At 39.7% G+C, this 20,226-nt stretch overlaps 2 protein-coding genes across 4 annotated transcripts in view; both read left to right on the forward strand.

The window, feature by feature from the left end:
* rab41 (RAB41, member RAS oncogene family) overlaps positions 1–12,592 on the forward strand; it is a 48,416-nt gene extending 35,824 nt beyond the window's left edge. For both annotated transcript variants that reach the window (XM_078211468.1, XM_078211467.1), the window contains exons 5-8: positions 3,201–3,312; positions 4,342–4,435; positions 7,677–7,743; positions 9,479–12,592. In XM_078211468.1, the coding sequence (XP_078067594.1) occupies positions 3,201–3,312; positions 4,342–4,435; positions 7,677–7,743; positions 9,479–9,543 (338 nt within the window). In that variant the 3' untranslated portion in view covers positions 9,544–12,592. The remainder of the gene's footprint in view (positions 1–3,200; positions 3,313–4,341; positions 4,436–7,676; positions 7,744–9,478) is intronic.
* A 5,388-nt stretch (positions 12,593–17,980) lies between these two features.
* Positions 17,981–20,226, forward strand: part of LOC144492889 (disks large homolog 1-like) — a 96,591-nt gene continuing 94,345 nt past the window's right edge. Inside the window, exon 1 of one of the 2 annotated variants that reach the window (XM_078211470.1) lies at positions 17,981–18,162. In XM_078211470.1, the coding sequence (XP_078067596.1) occupies positions 18,147–18,162 (16 nt within the window). In that variant the 5' untranslated portion in view covers positions 17,981–18,146. The remainder of the gene's footprint in view (positions 18,163–20,226) is intronic. The other variant, XM_078211469.1, reaches the window with a different exon arrangement.

Genomic DNA, 20,226 nt, shown 5'->3' on the forward strand with positions numbered 1-20,226 from the left:
TGTTTGTAATTTAAATTGCATTTTCAGATGGTTCCCAGTGCAGGGCAATTGCCCAAGGGAAGTTTTCACTTAAGCAATTGCTGTGCAAACCTTCCTGGGAACTTGTGGGACACCCACCACATCTTTGGGTACCCGCCAGTTACACTGCCCTGGAGCTTGGGCCATCGTTTCTCATGGCCCATTAAGAAACGAGAAATAAGTGCCTTTGCACCTGCCAAGCCATTCCTTTTTGATAGAATCCTAAAGTGTACCTGAACCCCATTTTTCTTGAGAAACATGTCTTATTGCCTCTTGTAACCATTTGGCATCTATTTTTGGTGTCTTCCCTGACAACCCTCTACAATGCTTTTTTTTTTAACCCTTTTAGTGAAAATGTTCTATCATTTCCCGCCTTCCTCCTAACTTTTAAGCTACATTCCCTCTGTGTGGATCATTCACCTTGGTAAGGAATGTGCCTTGATTGGTGTTGCTTTCTTTTCTGGATGCAAATGCTTCCTTTCTTTGCTAGATGTTACTAGCAGGGACTGATCAAGTCACCACTGAATACTGTGATCCCGAGCTACCAGTGCTACACATGCCAATTCATCTAGTTCTCAGCATTTAGCTGGCAAGGGACTATTTTATTCAGTTGTGAATTTTAAAGGGTTTTCAGAGTTAAAATGAAAACATGAAAGCATTTTCTTATTATATAACTGTTTCACATTCTGATGTTAGATGATTAAGTTCATGGTGCTACGGGTCCTGTTCGCATGTAGAGAAAGTGATGTAAGGCTGGTTGGGGCTCGGGGTGGAAAAAGACCCATGCGTTGTAGGTTGAGGAAAGACAGGAGAGAGTAATTGATTTACTATGGAGGGAAAGGAATGGGAGCGATTGGTAAGAAAGAAATTCCAGCTTAAATATGGTTGTGGAAAAACCCACAGTTGGTTTCCCAGCAGGTAATTTTGCTGCTGGTCTTTGTGGGTGTACAGCAAATTTCAAGTCACTGTTCAATTCCATTTCTACTGCATTCTTCCAGTGTGTAGATTGTTGAGACAGGTCCTAATGGATTAATTAGGATCTACTGGAAATAGTCAGCAAGTCTGACGGTACTTGTGAGAGAAAAACAGTTAATAATTCAGGATGTTTCAGAAGTGGTAAAGTTAAAGATGTAACAGATTTTAAGTAAATAGAGGCCAGAAAAGGGGGCAGGGGGGAAAGCAGTAATTAGATCTGTGATGGAGCCAAAAGGGATGATGGTGCAAGAAAAAAAGGAGATGGTAATGGGGCAAGTAAAGAAATAAAAGATGGATCTTGAGCTGTGAATGGGGAAAGCAGAATCAACACTAATATCTGCTGTCTAAAAACAAAACCCCTGGATCCCACCCCTTATTATTAATGATTTGAAATTGTTGAACCCAAAGTGGAGTCCAATGACTTAATCGAAGGATGCAGTGCTGTTCCCTTGAGTTTCACTGGAACAATGTAAGGAAGCCAAGGACAAAGAGGGTGCAGTAGGACGGAAAATTATAATGACAAGTGATCAGAAGCTTGGGTCAAGCTTGTGAACTGAACAGATATCTTCTGCAAAGCACTTCCCAATCTGCATTTGGTCTCTGATGTAAAGGAGACTGTATTGTGAGTAATGAATATCGAATACTAAATGGAGAGAAGTGCAAGCAAATCACTGTTTCACTCGGAAGGAATGTTTAGAGTCTTGAAGGTGGGGGCAGCGGGGCTTAAAAGGCATGTGTTACATCTGCTTTGCTTGCATGGGGAAGTGATATAAGAAGGGGGCTGTTTTGGGGGTGATTCACTAGTGGACTGGGGTCGCCCAGAGGGAATTATACCTTCAGATTGCTGAAAAGGGGAGGGGAAGACCGGTTGATATGTTTGGTGATGGCATCATATTGGAGACAAAAGAGGATAATCTTTTGAATGTTGAGGCAGAGGGGATGAAGGTGAATGCAAGGGGACCCTATCATGTATCCTGCCCCCCCCCCCCCCTCCTCCTCCTCCCCGGAGAAAGTTGAAAAGAAAATAGAAATGAAAAGAGGTAGTAAAGAGGAGGAGGCAGGTGGGAATTAGAAATAAAAGTTGGGAGAAAGGAGAGGATCATCACTGAAGAAAAGGGTAAAAGGGAGAGAAGTGAAGAAGGGGGATGCATGAAGGAGAGAGAATTGAGAGAAGGAGAAGCGGTGATAAATGATTCAAAGGCTATAGAACAGAGGAATGAAGGAGTGAAAAGAAAAATATTAATATCAGCAAATCCTTTTCATGCTCCAAAGGGCTTTACAGACGATTAACAATTGTTTTATAGACAAATGCAGCAGCCAATTTGTGTGCAGATCTCAAGTGGCAGTTAAGGGTGACCAATCGTAATTCTGAGGGGGTTTTTTTGAGGTGTGATTGTCAGGATACTTCAGAAAACTCTCTTCTTGTCTTTGAAAAGTGCCAGGTTCTGCTTTCACCAGAAAAGGCAACTGAGCCTTGTCATCTTTTGATATTCCATTAGAATGGCACTGAAATGTCAGTCCAGATTACAATCTATTAGGGCTTTAAACTGCAATCATAATTTAATTACTAACCAAGTTGGCACCTGAGAAGTGTTGGAGAGGAGCCCGAGAGGAAAGAGTGGAATGTGAAGGGGAGAACAGAGGAGAAGTGGGATAGATGCGAGAAGTGAGAAAAGCAGAGTGAGGAAGCTGATTGTTCATGCTATAGTCGTAATTTTGTCACATTTTGCCGTATGCATTGGCAAATGTGTCTGGGGGGATTGTAAAGTCAGTCTTGGATATCGGATAGCTGCTTTTTTTGCACGGAAGGTGAATTCCTTGTGCATGAGCAGAGAAACAATTGGAAATCCCCTTTAGCCACTAAGGTGGCTGTAATTAACAGTTGGATCTAAAACAGCTAAGATTATCAGTCTCTGAACAATATCTGCGAAGCCTATTGCTGCTAGATTTCTTGTGCCTATTGCTACTTGGTCATTGGGGAAACTCTTTAATAAAATTTTTAATTTTGCATATGGTGGTTTAACCCAGCTAAGGCTGCCTGGAGTTTGGACAGAATGGAAATAAGCCCCACGCCAAGCGAGATGGACATTGCATTTGCTGTTGATTTTCACTAACAGCCTTCTTGCATTGAAAATAACTATCTAAGTTGTATTGCTATATTCTTAGAGACTATTTGTTTCTTTTTGTGCCATTCCCAATACCTTCAGATTTGAACTCTTTCCAACAAACTTCAAAATGGATTGATGATGTACGGACAGAAAGAGGAAGTGATGTCATCATTATGCTGGTTGGGAATAAAACTGATCTGGCTGACAAAAGGTAACGAGCCTAAATGAATTTTCATATGATCTTTTTATTTTGTATACTTTGCTCACCTTTTATTTAGCTGATGTTAGTGATGACTTTATTTGGTGTGAACTGTATTTTGGTAAGTTTCTTATGATTCTCCTGTTAAATGAGGTGATTAATAAATTATAATGTGGGTGTCCCAGATATGCTTCTCATGAGATATGCACCAGACATCTGATGTGGTATGAGCAAAGTAGGAATGGGCAGATGGCTGCTGGTTTTGTAATCTAGAGACCGAGGCTAATGATCTGGCGACGGGTTCAATTCCCACCAAGGGAGCTGGTTTTTAATTAAATTTAATTAATAAATCTGGAATTGAAAAGCTAGTCTCAGTAATGGTGACCATGAAACGATCAGCAATTGTTGCAGAATGCCATCTGATTTGCTGTCTTTACTTGGTTTGGCCAGCATGTGACTTCCGACCTACAGCAATGTGATTGACTCTTAACTGCTCTAATCTGATGGCCAAGCAAGCCACTCAGTTCAGGGGTGATTCGGGCAGGACAACAAATTTTAAAAAAAAATCCAATTCACCAAATCAAGTCCAATTCAGAGTCTCCACAAGTGAGACATTCCCGATCCAAGCTGACAAGACAGGGCTCTCACCTCCTGTCTTGGGCATGATCTACATGATCCAAGCTGATTGGAGTAGGCATTGCACCTCTTCCAATGCTTGATCTCATTTTGCATCTTAACCAAAAGGCCGAGATGCCGCTTTTAAAAATAGCTTCAAATGAAGCTAAAATGTAACCTAATGACTTCAACCAAGTACAGCATGTCAATACTACACTTGATCTTAGCCAAAAGGCTGAGAGGGCAGGACAACAAATGCTGGCCTTACAGATGGCACTCTGATCACATGAAAGAAAAACAAAACGTTTCTTTGGAACTATTAATAGATCAAATAATCCCTTTATTTCTAGAGTATGTTACAATATCTCAGTTTTCGGTTTTTCTTTGATCATGTGATGAAATGGTGTTGCATTTCCATTGTTGTAGGCAGGTTTCAATGGAGGAGGGCGAGAGGAAAGCAAGGGAACTGAATGTAATGTATATTGAAACCAGCGCTAAAGCAGGATATAATGTCAAGCAGGTAGGTACATGCATGTTTAAAAAGCTACAAGGTTCCTCTTGGGCTTGAAACTATTGCTGCCCTAAATTTACAAAATGATTCCTGTAAAGCAGGCTAAATTAATCTGTAAAGTTTTTGCCTTAATACTTGAATCTTTATTATTTATTTTATATTTTAAATACACAAAATTATCCAAATATTTATTTCTTATTACAACTGGCCAATGTTACTACAAATGCAAAGCTGTGCAAGTCAGGGACTGCAGCAGTTCAAGAAGGCAGCTCACCACCACCTTCTCAGGGGCAACTAGGATAGGCAATAAATGTTGACCTAGCCAGTGACACTCACATTGTTTAAAAACCCCATCTTGGCAGCAGAATAATATGTTGTGCATTTCATGTGGTTTAACACTGCTGTTGTTATATGCCTTATACAATATATGGAGAGTTTTAGGGCCTCTGCTTTTCACTATATTTATAAATGACTTAGATAAAGGAATAACGAACTATATATCCAAGTTTGTTGACGACAATTAGTTGAATGACACAGTATATTCTGCAGTTGGGAGCAGAAAGCTACAAGAGGTTGTTGGTAGATTAAGTGATTGGACAAATCTGTGGCAGATGGAGTTCAGTATTGCAAAGTGCCATGTCCACTTTAAATCTCAAAGATCAGTGTTGGCTCATTTGATGGACTGGTGTGCATCAGATTGGTGCAAACAATATGGAATTCGATTCCTGTTCTGGCTGGGGTGGATTGGCATCTGCCTCCTTAGCCTACACGTGGTTGAGATTGCAGCACTGTGGGTCAGACTTTCCTTCAGGCAGAGAACGGCAAAAGAAGAAAGCTCAGGTTACACTGTTTTGAATACTGTGATCTATTCGGGGCTCTACAAGTCTGGAAGGCCATATTAGCCTTGAATTGGGTGCAGCACAGATTCATCGGAATGATTAGGGCTAAATGGGTTAAATTATGAGGACATATTGCACAAACTATTGTATTCCTTTGTTTATACAATATTTAATGGATGAACTAATAATTTAAAGGATTTCATGGGGTGGTTCAAAGCTATTTGTGGGAGAGTGCAGAAGAAAATGCATAACCTTAATTTAAAGCTACACTATTCAGGTGATATAAGGAAGCACTTTCTCATACAAAAGCATTGGTAATCTGGAATACTATTTCCCCAAAAAGTTGAGGCTCAGTAAACTAAAAATTTGAAAGTTGAAATTGATAGATTTTTGTTAGGCAAGTGTATTAAGTGCTGAAGAATCAAGTTGGATAGACGGAGTTAAAATGCAGATCAACCAGGATCTTGATGGCACAAGGGACAGAATGGCCTACTTCTGTTCAAATGTTCCTACAAAAATGGTTTAACATTAGAAGTTTATCATGTTTTAAGAAATATTTTCTCCTTTTGGCCAGCAATTTATTTGAAGGTATCGAGCAAAGAAAATGTAAATCTTCATATCTTGCAAAATATTGGGATACTACCTTTTTCATGGGACATGTGCACCTCCACTGAACTACCAATGCTCTTGCAGTTAAAAGACATCTCATGTTCTCAGGATGTCCCAAAGTTAATGAGTAAACTATGCCACCAATTCTCAAATAGCAAGGTTCCACAATCAGTGAATGAATGATCTATTTTTGTTAAGGAATGTTGGCCCGGAGACTGGGAATAATCCTTACTCTTGAACAAAACAATGGAGCTTTACATCCATCTGAACAAAGCACCTGAGGACTCGGCTTAATGTCTAATTGGAAAGATTGCATTCCCTTATAACCTGCACTGAAATATCAGCCTAAATTATGCAGTCAACTTTGAACAATTGCATTATAGCCTGCCCAAAACTGTAAATATCAGCATTTTAGTCGCACTACACTCTAGAATCAAAGGATGTTATTTACTAATTTGTGACATTTCTCCCTAAAGACCAGTCTCTTCTTTAAGCTACTTAAAAATTGTTTAGATGATTTTACAAAGATAGGTATTCTGGTGGTGGGGGGGTTGTTAGTGTTGGGTCCCCACGTTAAAAACTCCTATTGGGACATGTGAAGTGTGGTGTTGGGTCCCAGTTTAAATTCTTACTCAGGAAGATGGGAGATGTTTTGTATGCTGTTGCCCCAAATAAGCTTTGAATAAACTGGTTTTCAGGTCATGAATTGATTGCTTTAAGGTACAAATGATATCAAGTTTAAATTTGAGTTCAGGTTTGTTTTCAGTTTGGATTTCCACAAACTGTTCCTGAGGTTCCTGCTTCTGACCAAATTTATGAATTTCTGTAGCTAGTCAATGTGATGTATTATGTAATTATCCAAATTCCTAAACGCTTATTGCTCTAAATATTTATAAAGCTAAATGATCAAAGTAGTTAACATTTCGCAGTTATGAGGATGCGAGCTGGAAGGAGGGGTTACTGAGATGGCAAAGCAAGGTACAGGGTGCCGAATAGGAGAAGATACTAAGCTCAGTCAGTATTAAGAAACTGGATTATCAGTGGAAATACATTGTTGGAGTACTATTCTGACAGTGACCATTGCTTTTTTTCTGTTTTGTGACTCCTGGATATTTTCCCTTATTTTTATTTACCACTTTTAAAATGTTGACATTAGTTAGAACATAATGGTTCCTTTCTTAAATGGAAGAAACCAGTCCTATCGTTAAAAACTGACAGTCCACCATATGCTGTTTGCCAATGAATTAAATAAAAAATCTGTCTCTCCATGGCCTTGCTTAACTATTTCTGAAAGCCTCTCGAGACTTCAATGTCCTCCAGTTATCTGACTCCAACTCTATTTCTTCAACCAAAATCGCTGTGAAGGAATGGCATTTCACGAAATGTGCAATATGAATGTATGTTATTGAATATGATATAAAGTGATATAAAGTAATTCCCTAACAGTTTCTGTGTTGGCCACCTCTCTATAATACATGCCCCCAAGTGAGGACAGTAATAAGCTTGGTTTGTCATATCCTGGTACTAGATGCCACTTATTACTGAGCTATGTTGTAATTTGTAGCAAGTGGTCCCAAATCAGCCATTTCTTCTTTCAACTAGTGAAAGCAAGTTGATAGAGTAAAAGTGGGGGAAGGTGGGGCTGCAGGTGGAGTTGGTAGTTTGGAACAGGTTACAGTTGTTAAATCCTACACAGCACATGTCCAGAATGAGTTTGCTCTGTTTTGATAGCTTGTCTTCTTTTGCCTTGAGTCTTGTTGCGCTTAGTCTTGAGTCATCAGCTTCTAACTCATTTCTTTCAGCTTTTCCGACGTGTGGCGGCTGCACTGCCTGGCATGGACAATGCACCTGAAAAGAGTAAAGAAGACAGTATCCTTCACTGCACTTTCCCATGACTTTTTAAATAATATCTAGCTGTAGGTCAGAGCACAAACCAACAGTTATGGTAAAATAGTTCACTTTTTTATTGTCCGTCAGGATACACAAAATAATAACCACCTTTACATAATTTAGGAAAGTAGGATGCCAATTTGGAAATTCAACCAACATTACAGAATATGAATGACTAGGTGAGTTTTTTAGTTCTGAAGTTATGACTTTCGATAAGGTTAGTTATTTCATTCTTCTGTGCAGCAAATTAGTATATTTTACTGAGTTAAAAATGTTAGATAGGTACAGTTTCCTTTACTGTGTACAGTAACTGGGGTGTGTTGATATAGTAATATATTTTCTGTATAATGAAGTATTAGAGCTCTATGAAATAGCTGTGGGCCATTCCATTCTCAGTTTTGGGACAATTAATTCAATTCCTTGTGGGGGCAAGATGTGCAACATTACCTGAAGAAAATGGGGAGAAATAAAAAATTAGGCAATTCTTTACTATTGCTTGCCTTTCCATATTTACAAGAAACTTCAAACATCAGTTTGCTATAGGTGTGGTTGAGCTGTTGTGGAGGGTGTGTGAGAGAGGGATCAGAAAGGGGGATACAAAGGCAATGCCAGTGGCTTTATTAGTAGATGAGAGCAAAAAATAAACGAGTCTAAGGTGCTGAACAAGGGTGTGGCACAGTGGTTAGCACTGCTGCCTCACAGTGCCAGGGGCCTGAGTTCAATTCCCGGCTTGGATCACTGTCTGTGTGGAGTTTGCATGTTCTCCCCATGTCTGCGTGGATTTCCTCCGGGTGCTCCGGTTTTTTCCCACAGTCTGAAATTCATGCTGGGTACATTGACCTGAACAGGTGCCGGAGTGTGGCAACTAGGAGAATTTCACAGTAACTTCATTGCATTGTTAATGTAAGCCTTACTTGTGACTAATAAATAAACTAAACTTTAAGCTGGTATAAGTGAGGGTATGGGTGCTACAAATGGAACCTGCACCTATTTTTCAGGGGTGGGGGAAAAAAATCACCAAGATTCCTGATGACTATTCAGTAACTCAGGACAGACCAGAGCTTAGAGAAGTCCAGAGGTGTCCACTACATGAGGGAAGGGCGTCCCCAGACAGAAGCCGGCTTCCAATAGAGGCCAGTGAATTCTTCTACTTCCCATCCTCAGCTATCCGGTGCGTGCCAGCTTGAAAATTGCAGCTGGGTGCGAAAAGACCCTTAAGTGTCAATTAAATGAAGCAAGGGTTGTCTTCACATCCGATGCCTTGCCTGCCCCACCATATAATCACTTCTGGGTTGGGGCAAGGAAATCCAGTCCATGCAATTTGAAGATCTCTCTTCCCCCCCCCAATCCATCAGGGAAGTGTACAATTCAGACTGATCTTGAAGATGAAACATTAAACCTAGGGCCCCATCTACTGTCTTGGCACATGCAAAAGATCCATTGGCGCTATTTGACAGAATTAAGGATTATTCTGCTGCCTTGGCCAAGATTTACCACTCAGTTAAAATTGCAGAGAACAGGTTAGCTGGTCATTATTAGATGGCTATTTTGGGGAGTTTGTTGTGCACAAATTAGTTTCTGTCTTTTATTCGAATAGTGACTACACTAAAAAGTACTTTATTGGCTGTAAAGCCTTTGAGATGTTTTGAAAGGTGCTGTATAAATGCCAGTCTTACTTCAAAAGGGTAAAATTTCCTTAACTCCATTTACACAGTGATTGATATCAAGCTGGAGAAACCACCAGAACCACCAATCAACGAGGGTGGCTGCTCCTGCTAATACTGGCACAATCAAACTGTTCCCTATTGGCCAGCATCACCAACTGCATTACAGTCATTGACTAGCCACCTTGCTCCCTCTTGGTGGTGTGCTGGCTCAGTAACGTGTGAACGTGCTGCTGTAATCACACCAGGAGCTTCTTCATTCAGAAAATTCAATTTCATTTCCTTCAGCTGCATGGTTTATTTAAGATCAGAGATCAAAGTTTGATTTAATTATGTTATGTATTGCACTCTAACACTGAGCGATGCAGTCCTCTACATTGTACAGAAGTGTGTGCACGATGTAAAATGTTTGTGTGAATATGCAAAGATGTTGCTGTGTCAGGTTTTCAATAAAAAGGAAAAATTGTCTATGATGAGGTCCTGATGTGGGTATGAGCTGAGGTGCTGATGCTGCTTTGACCAGAGAGAATGTTTTTTTTTTCCTGGGAAGGAGGGGAAGCACCAATATATTCAACAAGACTCCTGGTATCTCTGAGTAATGTCTTAATATGCTGCCTTGGGTGATCTGTGATGAGGTGGAGCAGCCTTCTTGCTACTATGTGGTGCTAGAACAGAATTGATTTTCTACCATTGGAAGCCAGTAAAGCTGCATTCTTTTTGCCCTTTCTGGATGTGTGTCTTAGCTCATGTGCACAGCCGTGTGGAGTTCAAGTGCAGGAGAGCAAGTGCAGTGGTGTAATATCTGTTTATTTAAAGTTGGAAATCAGTTGATGGTCAATAGGGAAAGTATCTGAAGGTTTTCCTCTGAGTAGCCCCTCAGAGTCTCCTTCCCAAGTAGATAGTGATTATGGCATTGCACAAATAGACAGCATCCAACTTCAATACCCATGAAATAACTCAATCATGCTTTGTAATTTAAGTTATGGTGCAGGAAGTGATGGCTGATATGTACAGTGTCATGTTTTGGTGGTTGCTGTTTACTGAATCTATTTGGCCAATATCCTAACGAAGAGTAGCCCTTTCAAATAGTCCCCGCAGGTTTCAGGTTCAAAATGAATTGGTGCTTTTACATTCTGCATTTTTCTAAGTTATAATAACTGTGACATGCTGACCCTTTTCAGTTTGTCACGTGAAAAGTAATAGTCATTTTTGGTTACTCTTAGTAAACGGCTCTAAATTCCTTGAAATATCTTTTGTTTGGGAGAGGTCTCCACTGTGGAGAGGTACGTTTGAATTTTATTCATAGGTCAGGGTGACTATGTAATTGGAGAATTGTTTGATTGCAATTTTGTACATTCCACATGGCTCGCTGTTTCAGACTAAATGGAGTGTTTCTAAATAATTTTGCTGCAGCTAAAAGAAAGTTGCCATCCCAGACCTCAGAGTTTGTGTTAGTAGTAGCTTATTCACCAGGCTCCTTTGTGAGCTAGTAGTTTTGAGGGAACTGCCCTGCAGGTGAGCCACAGTTAATTAGTTTTTAAAGCCTCTGGGTGTTGTGCTGCTCTGTACTGTCTCTACTTGCGATTGCAAAAAGGCTATAATGTGTAACTGGTGCTTTGGATTTAGTAGGGGTTGAAGTTTGTTGTTGCTTCATGAGCACCTGAAATCTTGGTCCAGTAGTAAGCTCAGTTCATAGCATATTTATGTGAATCCTTTGTTTTAATGGACTATATAAAATCTTAAATAGATTTGTTGGGAACAGTTTGATGTATTTATAATTTTGAACTGACATCTTAAACCACAATTATTGGCTATAAAATTGTTTGCTGTAAATTTTTGATGTGACCTTATTCCTGCCAGATTAATTGTTCATGTGATGTTGTGAATAATTCCATCAGTGCACATTGATTTGCTGTGTTAGTATTGATTGTAGAAGCTTAAGGTAGTACTTTTGTACCAGAGATGTACCCAGCAATGTAGATTACGCATACTCTTGGGCAATGTTACTTGTATTTGTTTAAACTGCTGTTTGGTGTGAAGCTACAACCAAATGGGGAGGTATTAAAATAAGTGTAATCATTGATGCTAACTCATCAGCAGACTTAAAATTAACTCTTTATATCCAGCAGTATACTTTTTGTACCAATAATTTGAGTGCAAGTGCTATTACTGTACCTTTTTGGAAGAGCCTATAATATTTACTGGAACTGTTGATCATTGCAGGGGCACTTTATTCCACAAAACACGTCATTTTTTTGCCATTTGAGAATTGATTAGAATGGAAAAACAGCATAATTAGCTGGATTGTGGTGTTCTCAAAGAACTGAAGGTTCTGTGTTCAGACTTTCTGACTGGGTCCTCGGATAAGCAACAGCAATCGCCCTAAATCAAGCAGGCATTCACTGTGGCTCACTTGAAGCATGCCCTGCATTTCTAATGACACTTTTAAAATAAGCAATTTACCTTTTGGAAGAATAGCAACATAAGTGAGGGGGGTTAAGTTTGTTGCTCAGTGAAATACTCCATTTGAACTTGCCATGTCTAATCAGCTTCATTTGAGGATGAGTGTATGCAAGGTTGAAGTTGTAACTGATACCAAGTGTGGCTTTCCTGTTTGTGATTACAATAATGGTTGGTATTTTAATGCAGCCTGTGGAGGGCAGTAATGAAGGATACTCTTGAATAATTCAAAAACAGCCTATTACAATGGAAATATTTGCAGATAAGTACTGGAGCCTCCTCCATCAGTGGTGTGTTTTTCTTTTTGAATATTTAAAGTTGTCTTTTTGTTGTAAATACTTGAGAGTTGTAATGTTCCCATGTCTGTGTATGCATTTACTAGATTAACATCTTTGGAAAGGCAGTAAGACACTAATCCACTTGCCTGTACTGAAGTTTATACCCTTTATCAAATTAGATTAGCTCAGCCTGTGTACCTGTGTCTAAAGTCTTTTGCAAAGATAAATATCCTGTCACCCAAACTGTTCACTGACACATTAACTGTTTAATAAAGAAAATTTGTCTTCATATTTCCATAATTAAAATGGTCTCATTACAGCTAGTTATTAGAATATTTGTGTTAAGGTACCACCTCTTGTTGTAAAGTCACATCCTTGTATTACACACAATAAAATGAGCCATTTCACCACTTAGCCAGTTTGTAATGGGTTTGTCATGTGTGTATTTATCTGAGCACCAAAGTGAGGAGAAGTCAAGCTGGATGTCAAGTGCTCATGCCCTCTGGATTCTACTAAATATCTTTGGATCAGATCCAACAAGAATGAAATTGAAAATGTCACATTTGAAATTTATGCAGAAAGTGCTGATAATGCACAGCTTGTCTGTCAATTCCATGCTCCAACATTGCCATTTGAAATGGCAGCATCCACTTTATTAAAAAGGGCCGACAAATGTAACCTATTGAAAAGGTAAGCTAATAAGGTGGAGCCTTTTCAAATTCCAGATGTTTGGTACACTGCTCATGCTCATACTGCACAATCCAAATTCACCGAATAAAAATTACAACTCAAGCAAACTTCAGGCCACGGTGATCATTAAATTGGAACTTTCCAATTCAATGGACAAATTAATTATTCATTTGGAGTATGTAATTTCCTTGAATTTTCAATTTTGCTTAAGCCAATAATTGAATATCAAGGTAAAAATTACATGAAAACTCAATTTCATTTGTTCAAAGATGTTGCCATAAATCACTGGGGCTTGTCCTGACATGCTTGTTTTCATCAGAAGAAAGCTTGAGCTTTATTCAGGCGAAGTAAACACTTTAATCTCCCTAAATTCTTCATCAGTTTCTAAGAAAGTTATACAACTGTATTGGAATATGATGTAAGGAAAGGATCACAAAGAATAAATAAAGGAAGAGAGGGAGAATTGTTTGTGTGTATATAAAAAGATTTGCAGGGGAGTAGGGCTAATTGGGTAGCTCTTTCAAAGAGCTGGCACAGATGTGCTGGACTGAATGGCCTCCTTACTGTAAGGTTTTCTCATTCAAATGAAATTGAGAGAATTGTGGGAGAACAGCAACCAGGATGTCAAAATGATGAACTTCTGTTATAAAATTGGACATAGGAATTTGTCATGGAAAGGTTTGGGTACTGTAGATAAAAAATCCACAAGGATGTGAATCACTATAACGTGGTTGCACAGTGGTTGTGAAATAATGCAGGAGGAATAGAGTGAAAAAAGTTGGGAATTTGGTGCAGAAGCAAAAGGAGATATTTTATTGTCTCTAATATATGTTGATTCAAGCTTGAGGCATTAAGTACTTAAGCTTCTTGGTCAGTATATGATGGTTAGTGCAAGTTAGAAAAAAACTTTCAACAAAATAACTTTTAAGTGAGAGAATATTACAGATGCACGAAGCATAACTTTCCAAAGTTCTCTTGATTTGAGAACCAATGATTTGAATTGGAAAATTATGCATGTAACTGGTATTTAAGAAAATAGGGAAAAAGGGAATTAAAGTCCTACATCTTTTGTCAGGAAATTGCTAGACTCTGTAACTAAGGACTGAACACATTGAGTATGTTTAGTTATCATAGAGAGCCAGCATGGATATATAATGGGTAGGTCATGCATGACAAATCTGACTGAATTTTTTGAAGAGGTGACTTGATTTTTTTTTGAAGAGGCTACTAAACTAGTAGGGGAATGTCTATGGATGTTATGTAAACTTTCAGAAGGCATTTGATAAAGTCCCTCAAGAGACTGGTGGCTGAAGTTGAAGCTCATGGAAGTGAAGGCAAAACTGACGCATGGATTTAGATATGGGCAAAAATGGGGTCTTCCAGTTTGGACCTAAAACATAGAGCAAAGTGCTTTCTAAATGGAGAAAAGCTAACAACAGTGGAGCTCCAAAAAGCCTTGGGATTCTAGGTGCAAAGATCATTAAAATGTCCTGAACGGGTCCTTAAAATAATCAAAACCACTATTGGGTTGCTGGTCTTTATATCCAGGAGATGAGCGGGAGGGGTGGACAAGACATCCTTCAGCTATAAAAGGCCTTGGTTCGACCACACCTGGGATGCGATGTGTGTTCTGGACATCACACCTGAGGAAGGATATATTGACCTAGAAGGGAGTGCAGCATAGATTTATTGAAGTCTGAGAAGCACTGACACAACTAGGGTTATATTGCCCGGATTTAGAAGCTTAGGCAGTGACCTGATAGGTCTCAAGATATTAAATGGAACAGATAGGGCAGATGGCGAGAAATTACTTAAGCTAGTTAGGGAGTCTATGACTAAATGGCACAGTCTCAAAATTAGAGCCAGGCTTTTTGAGAGTGAAATTAGGAAATGGTTCTTCACAGAACAGATGGTGGAAATTTGGAATTCCAAATGGAAATTGATGCTAGATGCATTATCAATTTTAAAACTGAAGAGATTTGAGTAAAGATGGGTATGTGGAGTTGGATGTCAGATAAGCCATAATCTTGTGAATGGTAGAATAGGCATGAGGCTAAATAACCTACTCCTGTTCCTATGTTCCTCATAACCTAACAGCACTGGGGTTCAATTCTAAAGGCATGGAATTGAAAAGCAAATAAGTTATGTTAAACTTCTATAGTACCATGGTTAAACTACATTTGGAGTATTGTGAACATTTCTGGTCTCCATATTATAAAAAGCATATAGACATTAGAGCAGTTGCAAAAATATTTATTAGAATGGTACCAAAATGGAGTGGTTGTATCACTAAAAATTGAACAAGCTGGAGCTCTTTTCATCAGAAAAGAGAACACTGAGAGGTTGACCTGATAGAGGTTATCAAGATTGCAAAAAGGTTTGATGAGACACATCTAGAGGGCAGAATCTTCGAGTCTCACCAGCAATGGGAATTGTGGAGGATTTAATTTGGTGGGAGGACGAAGAATGTTTCCTGAAGGCAGAATAAGCAGCTTTGAGGCGAGTTAAAGATGGGTTGAGCTTCCTGACGAACAATGTTGGGAACACTATTTGCATATATTAACATCTCGTGCATGCTCAAAAGCCACCTTGCTGGAATTAAGTTCAACCTCCAAATTAACTTCCCAGCCAGCAAGAATTTAGAATGTCCAGTTTTATGACTATACAAGTGGTATGCACCTGGTGCACTTCACTTCTTCCATGACTTTGCGATCAGTCGATGCTGCTTTGGGGATGGTGCATAACTTCACTCATTGAGTGCTAGTAACAACAGCTTTGACGACATGGGAGGCAGGTGAAGGATGCAAGGGAGAGGTAGGGTGGACCGAAGGCTTAACAGGAGGCAAGCTAAGTGGGGAAGAAGGGGAAAAAGTGTGACTTGGAGGGTGGGGTTGATGCTGGGGTCCAGGGAGTGAACTCAACGTACTAGTAATAGGAGGGAACTGTCTCAGTTTGGGGGGTGGGGGTGCAGGTGCTGCAGCAAGGATGAACTGGGATGCAGTAGGCTGGAATGTCCAGAGAGATATTTTGGTCAGTGAGGGTTTCATGGCGGAGGGAATCACTCGAACTTCTCTACCCATCACTGGACTCTAGAACAGAAGATTCTGCTCAGAGAAGGTGTTTCTACTCATGGGGGAGGCCAGAACAAGGAGCTATAAAAATTAGATAGTCACTAATAAATCCAATAGACAATTCAGGGGACACCCTTTTGATCAGAGTGGTTGCAATGTGGAACTTGCTGTTTAGGATTAGTTGAGGTGGCACGCATTTAAGGGGGAATCTAAATGAGAGAGCAAGGAATAGAAGGATATGTTGATAAATTTTGATATAGAAGGGTGGGTGAAAGTTTGTATAGAGCATAAACACTGACATAGACCTCCTGGGCTGAAGTGCCTATTTCTGTGCTGTCAACATTGGTTCTAGCACTATTATTAATATTTTAAAGTGATACAAGAAAATGATTTATGAAATGTTTTTGGAAATATTGAACTGATCAGATTTAATGTAATTAAGTATATTAACATTTTTAAAAATTAGTGGTAATGTAAATTAGGATATGTATTTCTAAATTGAACATGTTAAATGTATATTTCAAGGTATTAAATATGATTGAATTTTATTCTGATTAAACAACTATATCATTAAAAAGGGTGAATTTCTGGAATGGGACACTATTAAATTTAAACAGTTTTGGCATGAAATCTCAAAGCATTTTCCACTCAAAGGGTAGTGAAATGTTGAGCAATATATAAAATATTATGCAGTGATATGGCAAACATCCTCTTTGTAGCTTGGACAGAACCGATACAAAAGAAGCTTCATGCTGTGGGTGGCACAGTGGTTAGTACTGCTGCCTCACAGTGGGATGCATGTTCAATTTCTGGCTTGGGTCACTGTCTGGGTGGAGTTTGCGCATTCTCCCCATGTCTGTGTGGATTTCCTCTGGGTGCTCTGGTTTCCTCCCACAGTCCAAAGATATGCGGGCTAGGTGGATTGGCAATGCTGAATTGCCCCTTAGAATCAGGGGACTAGATGAGGTAAATGCGGTTATGGAGATAGGGCCTGGGTGGGATTGTGGTTGGTGGAGAATAGTTGGCTGAATGGCCTCCTTCTGCACTGTAGGATTCTATGATTTCTATATGTACACTAGTGGAATGTTAACCTTTATCTTGAAATTACCCCAAAAGGCAGTTGGTGATTTCAGCTGCAAAATTCAAGCCACATTGATATATTTTTTTATCTGATGAAAGGTCATTAATTTGAAATATGAACTTTTTTCCTCTCCATAAAAGTGGCCTGACCTGCTATTTCCAGTACTTTCAGAATTCCAGCACTCATAATATTTTGCTATTATTTTGTGTTGATAGAGTTTAGTAGGTAATAGCATCGAGGGGTATGAAACAAAGGCAGATACATGCGGAGTTGAGGTACAGATCAACCATGATCTAATTGAACGGCGGAACAACCTCAAAGGGCTAATTGGCCTATTACTCTTCATTTCATCCATTTCCCTTCATGTACTTGTGTATCTTTCCCTTAAATGTGTCTGTGCTGTTGGCTTCACCTGTTCTTGTGCGATACTGAGTTCCACATTGTCTAGGATCTTATCCCTAACTTTGTCTCACTGTTCCTGCTTTTCGCTTTTTACACAGTTGATTTTTTTTTTCATTTCTTCTCTCTGCTTTTTCTTTCTCTCTAATCCTGTCTCTCTCCATTTGGATCCCCTCACCTGCTTATCTCTCCTGTCTATTTCTCGCTGTCCTTTTTTCTCTGTCTCTGACTTTTCCAGTCTCTTGATTTCTTTCTGGCTTGCCCTGTTTCTCACTATCTCTATCGCCCTCTACATCCAAGTCTCCTCGAAGTCCGTTATTTCTCTCATTTTTCTACTTGTCAGTCTGTTTTTCTCTCACGTTTCCATTCTCTTTGTCTCGATGCTCCCTTTCTTGATTCTCTCTCATTTTACCCAGTGTTTCTCTCTCTCTCTCTGCTCCTCACTCTTTCTGACTGTCGCTGACTTTACCAGATGCCAGTCTGAGTCCGATTCTGTTTGTGCCGGAGCTCCCGAGTGCAGCTTTTGCGGGTTCGCCAAAACACTGAATAATACCAGAACAGCGAGGGAGTAGCAGCGCCATTCGGAGCAGGGAGGATCCGATAGCAAAGCGCCCGCTGGGAACACTTTCACAAATCCTGCCGTTTGCAAATATTGAGTGGCTCGATGGTCGCGGTTACTCCTTGGTATAATGGGGTAGACGGAGCGTCGAGTGTAAAAGGAGGGGTTTGAGACTCAACAATGGTTCACATAGAAGGTGCAGTGCAGCATCTTTATATAATACAATACCTGCCGTGCCTGTCCTCTAAAGCTCTCCGTGCCGCGTGTGCTTTGTTAGTTTGTGATAAAATGTACTCCTTCAGAGTAGCTGATGAGTTTGTTGCACTTTTCATCGGATGAGAACAAAAGTGGACTCGTACTGAAATCGCTGCGTCATATTTTTTGTGTGGGGTGTCTCATATTTAGTACCGTGGTTATTGAAGCAATTCAGTACACAAGGGCACCCGTTCGGGGGTATTCGCGGAGGCTGCTAGTGAGCCTGACCATGGTTGTGCATTTTAAAATTTGTTTTAGACTTCATCAGAGACGTGCCTGCACGTGCTGTATAATACTTTGAGTGTAACATTGATATTAAGTTGCTCCTAGCTGTTATCACACAGGGAAGGTAGAGAAACAATTCGCAAGTAAAAGCTTGGAAGAAGTGGATCAAGTTTTGCTGTGATTTTATTTTTCACGTGTTTTATATTGAAACAGTTTTCGTATATGTTGTTGAAAGCCCATGTGCTCCACTGATTATTTTTCACCAGCGCACAAAGATATTTTGTGTGAATTAGCAAGATTAAGCTAGAGCAGGCAGCTGGAGTGTTTCAACAATTGAAGCTAATAGAATTAAAACAGATTAAGTTTAAAAGTGTCAAGTATATACTGATGTTTTGCCTTTTTATGGATAGGGTGATTTCGTTGTCACTATGGTTATTGTGATTTCACTCAAGTATGGTTATCGACTGGTTAACTTTCTAACACTGAGTTTTGCAGCTATGAGTGCTTAATTCATCCATAAACCAGCGTATTTCAGTAGAAAATACAATCACCATTATAAATCAGGACAGTGTAATGCAGCAAATTCCCATTATGGCAAGTGCCAAGCAAAAACCAAGAGAATTTTTCCTCTGATGTAGGAAAAAATGAATGGAAGATTACTGTGAGCCACTTCTGTTGTGTTATGCCTAGTTTGTGGAACATTGTTGATCAAGGTTTCCTTGTTCAAAAGAGGATAAGCCCAGCAACTACAAACCAGTTAGTTTAACTTTGGTGGTGGGGAAGCTTCTCAAAACTATAATGCAGGGCAGAATTAAGTCACACGGACAAATGTGGGTTAATTAAGGGGAGCCAGCTGGAGTTTAACTAGCTGGAATTTTTCGAAAAGGGAACAGAGAGGGTTGATGAGGGCAATGCTGTTGATGTGGTGCACTGCCAGAAGGCATTTGATACTGCAACAAATAGACTTGTGAGAAAAGTAATAGCTCTTGGAATAAAAGGGACAGTAGTGGCAAAATTTGCTGAGGGACTGAAAACAGAAAGTAGTGGTTAATTGAAGCTTTTCCAGCTGGAGGGAAGTCTGTAGTGGTTCTCCAGGGGTCTATATTGGGACCCTTGATTTTCCTGATGAATATTAATGATCCAGATCTTGGTGTCTAGGAAACAATTTCAAAATGTGTGGATAATACGAAACTTGAAAGCATTGTAAACTGAGGAAGACTGTAGAACTTCAAAAGGACATAGACAAGTTGGTGGAATGAGTAGACAGGTGACAGAAGAAGTTCAGTGTGGAGAAATTTGAGGTAATACATTTTGGTTGGAAGAACATGGAGCGAGAATATGAAAGGGGGTGCAGGAGCAGAGGGACCTGGATGTACATGTGCATAAATTATTGAAAGTAGCAGGATCTGTTGAGAGAGCAATTAACAAAACATGGAACCCAGACTTTCTTAATAGTGGCATAGAGTACAAGAGCAAAGAGCTTAAGTTGAACTTGTATATGATACTCGTTCAGCCTCAGCTGAAGTATTGTGTACACTTCTGGGTGCCATGTTTTAGGAAGGATGTGAAGGCATTGGAGAGAGTGCAGAAGAGATTTTCAAGAATGGTTCCAGGGATGAGGAACTTCAGTTATGAAGATAGATTGGAGAATTTGGGGCTCTTTTCCTTGAAGAAGAAGGTGGCTGAGAAGAGATTTGATAGAGGTATTCAAAATCATGAGGAGTCTGGACAGAGTAGATAGGATTGACAACAAGAGGGCACAGACTTAAAGTAATTGGCA

The sequence above is a fragment of the Mustelus asterias genome, chromosome 4 (genome assembly GCF_964213995.1).
Source record: "Mustelus asterias chromosome 4, sMusAst1.hap1.1, whole genome shotgun sequence".
Classification (NCBI taxonomy): Eukaryota; Metazoa; Chordata; class Chondrichthyes; order Carcharhiniformes; family Triakidae; genus Mustelus; species Mustelus asterias.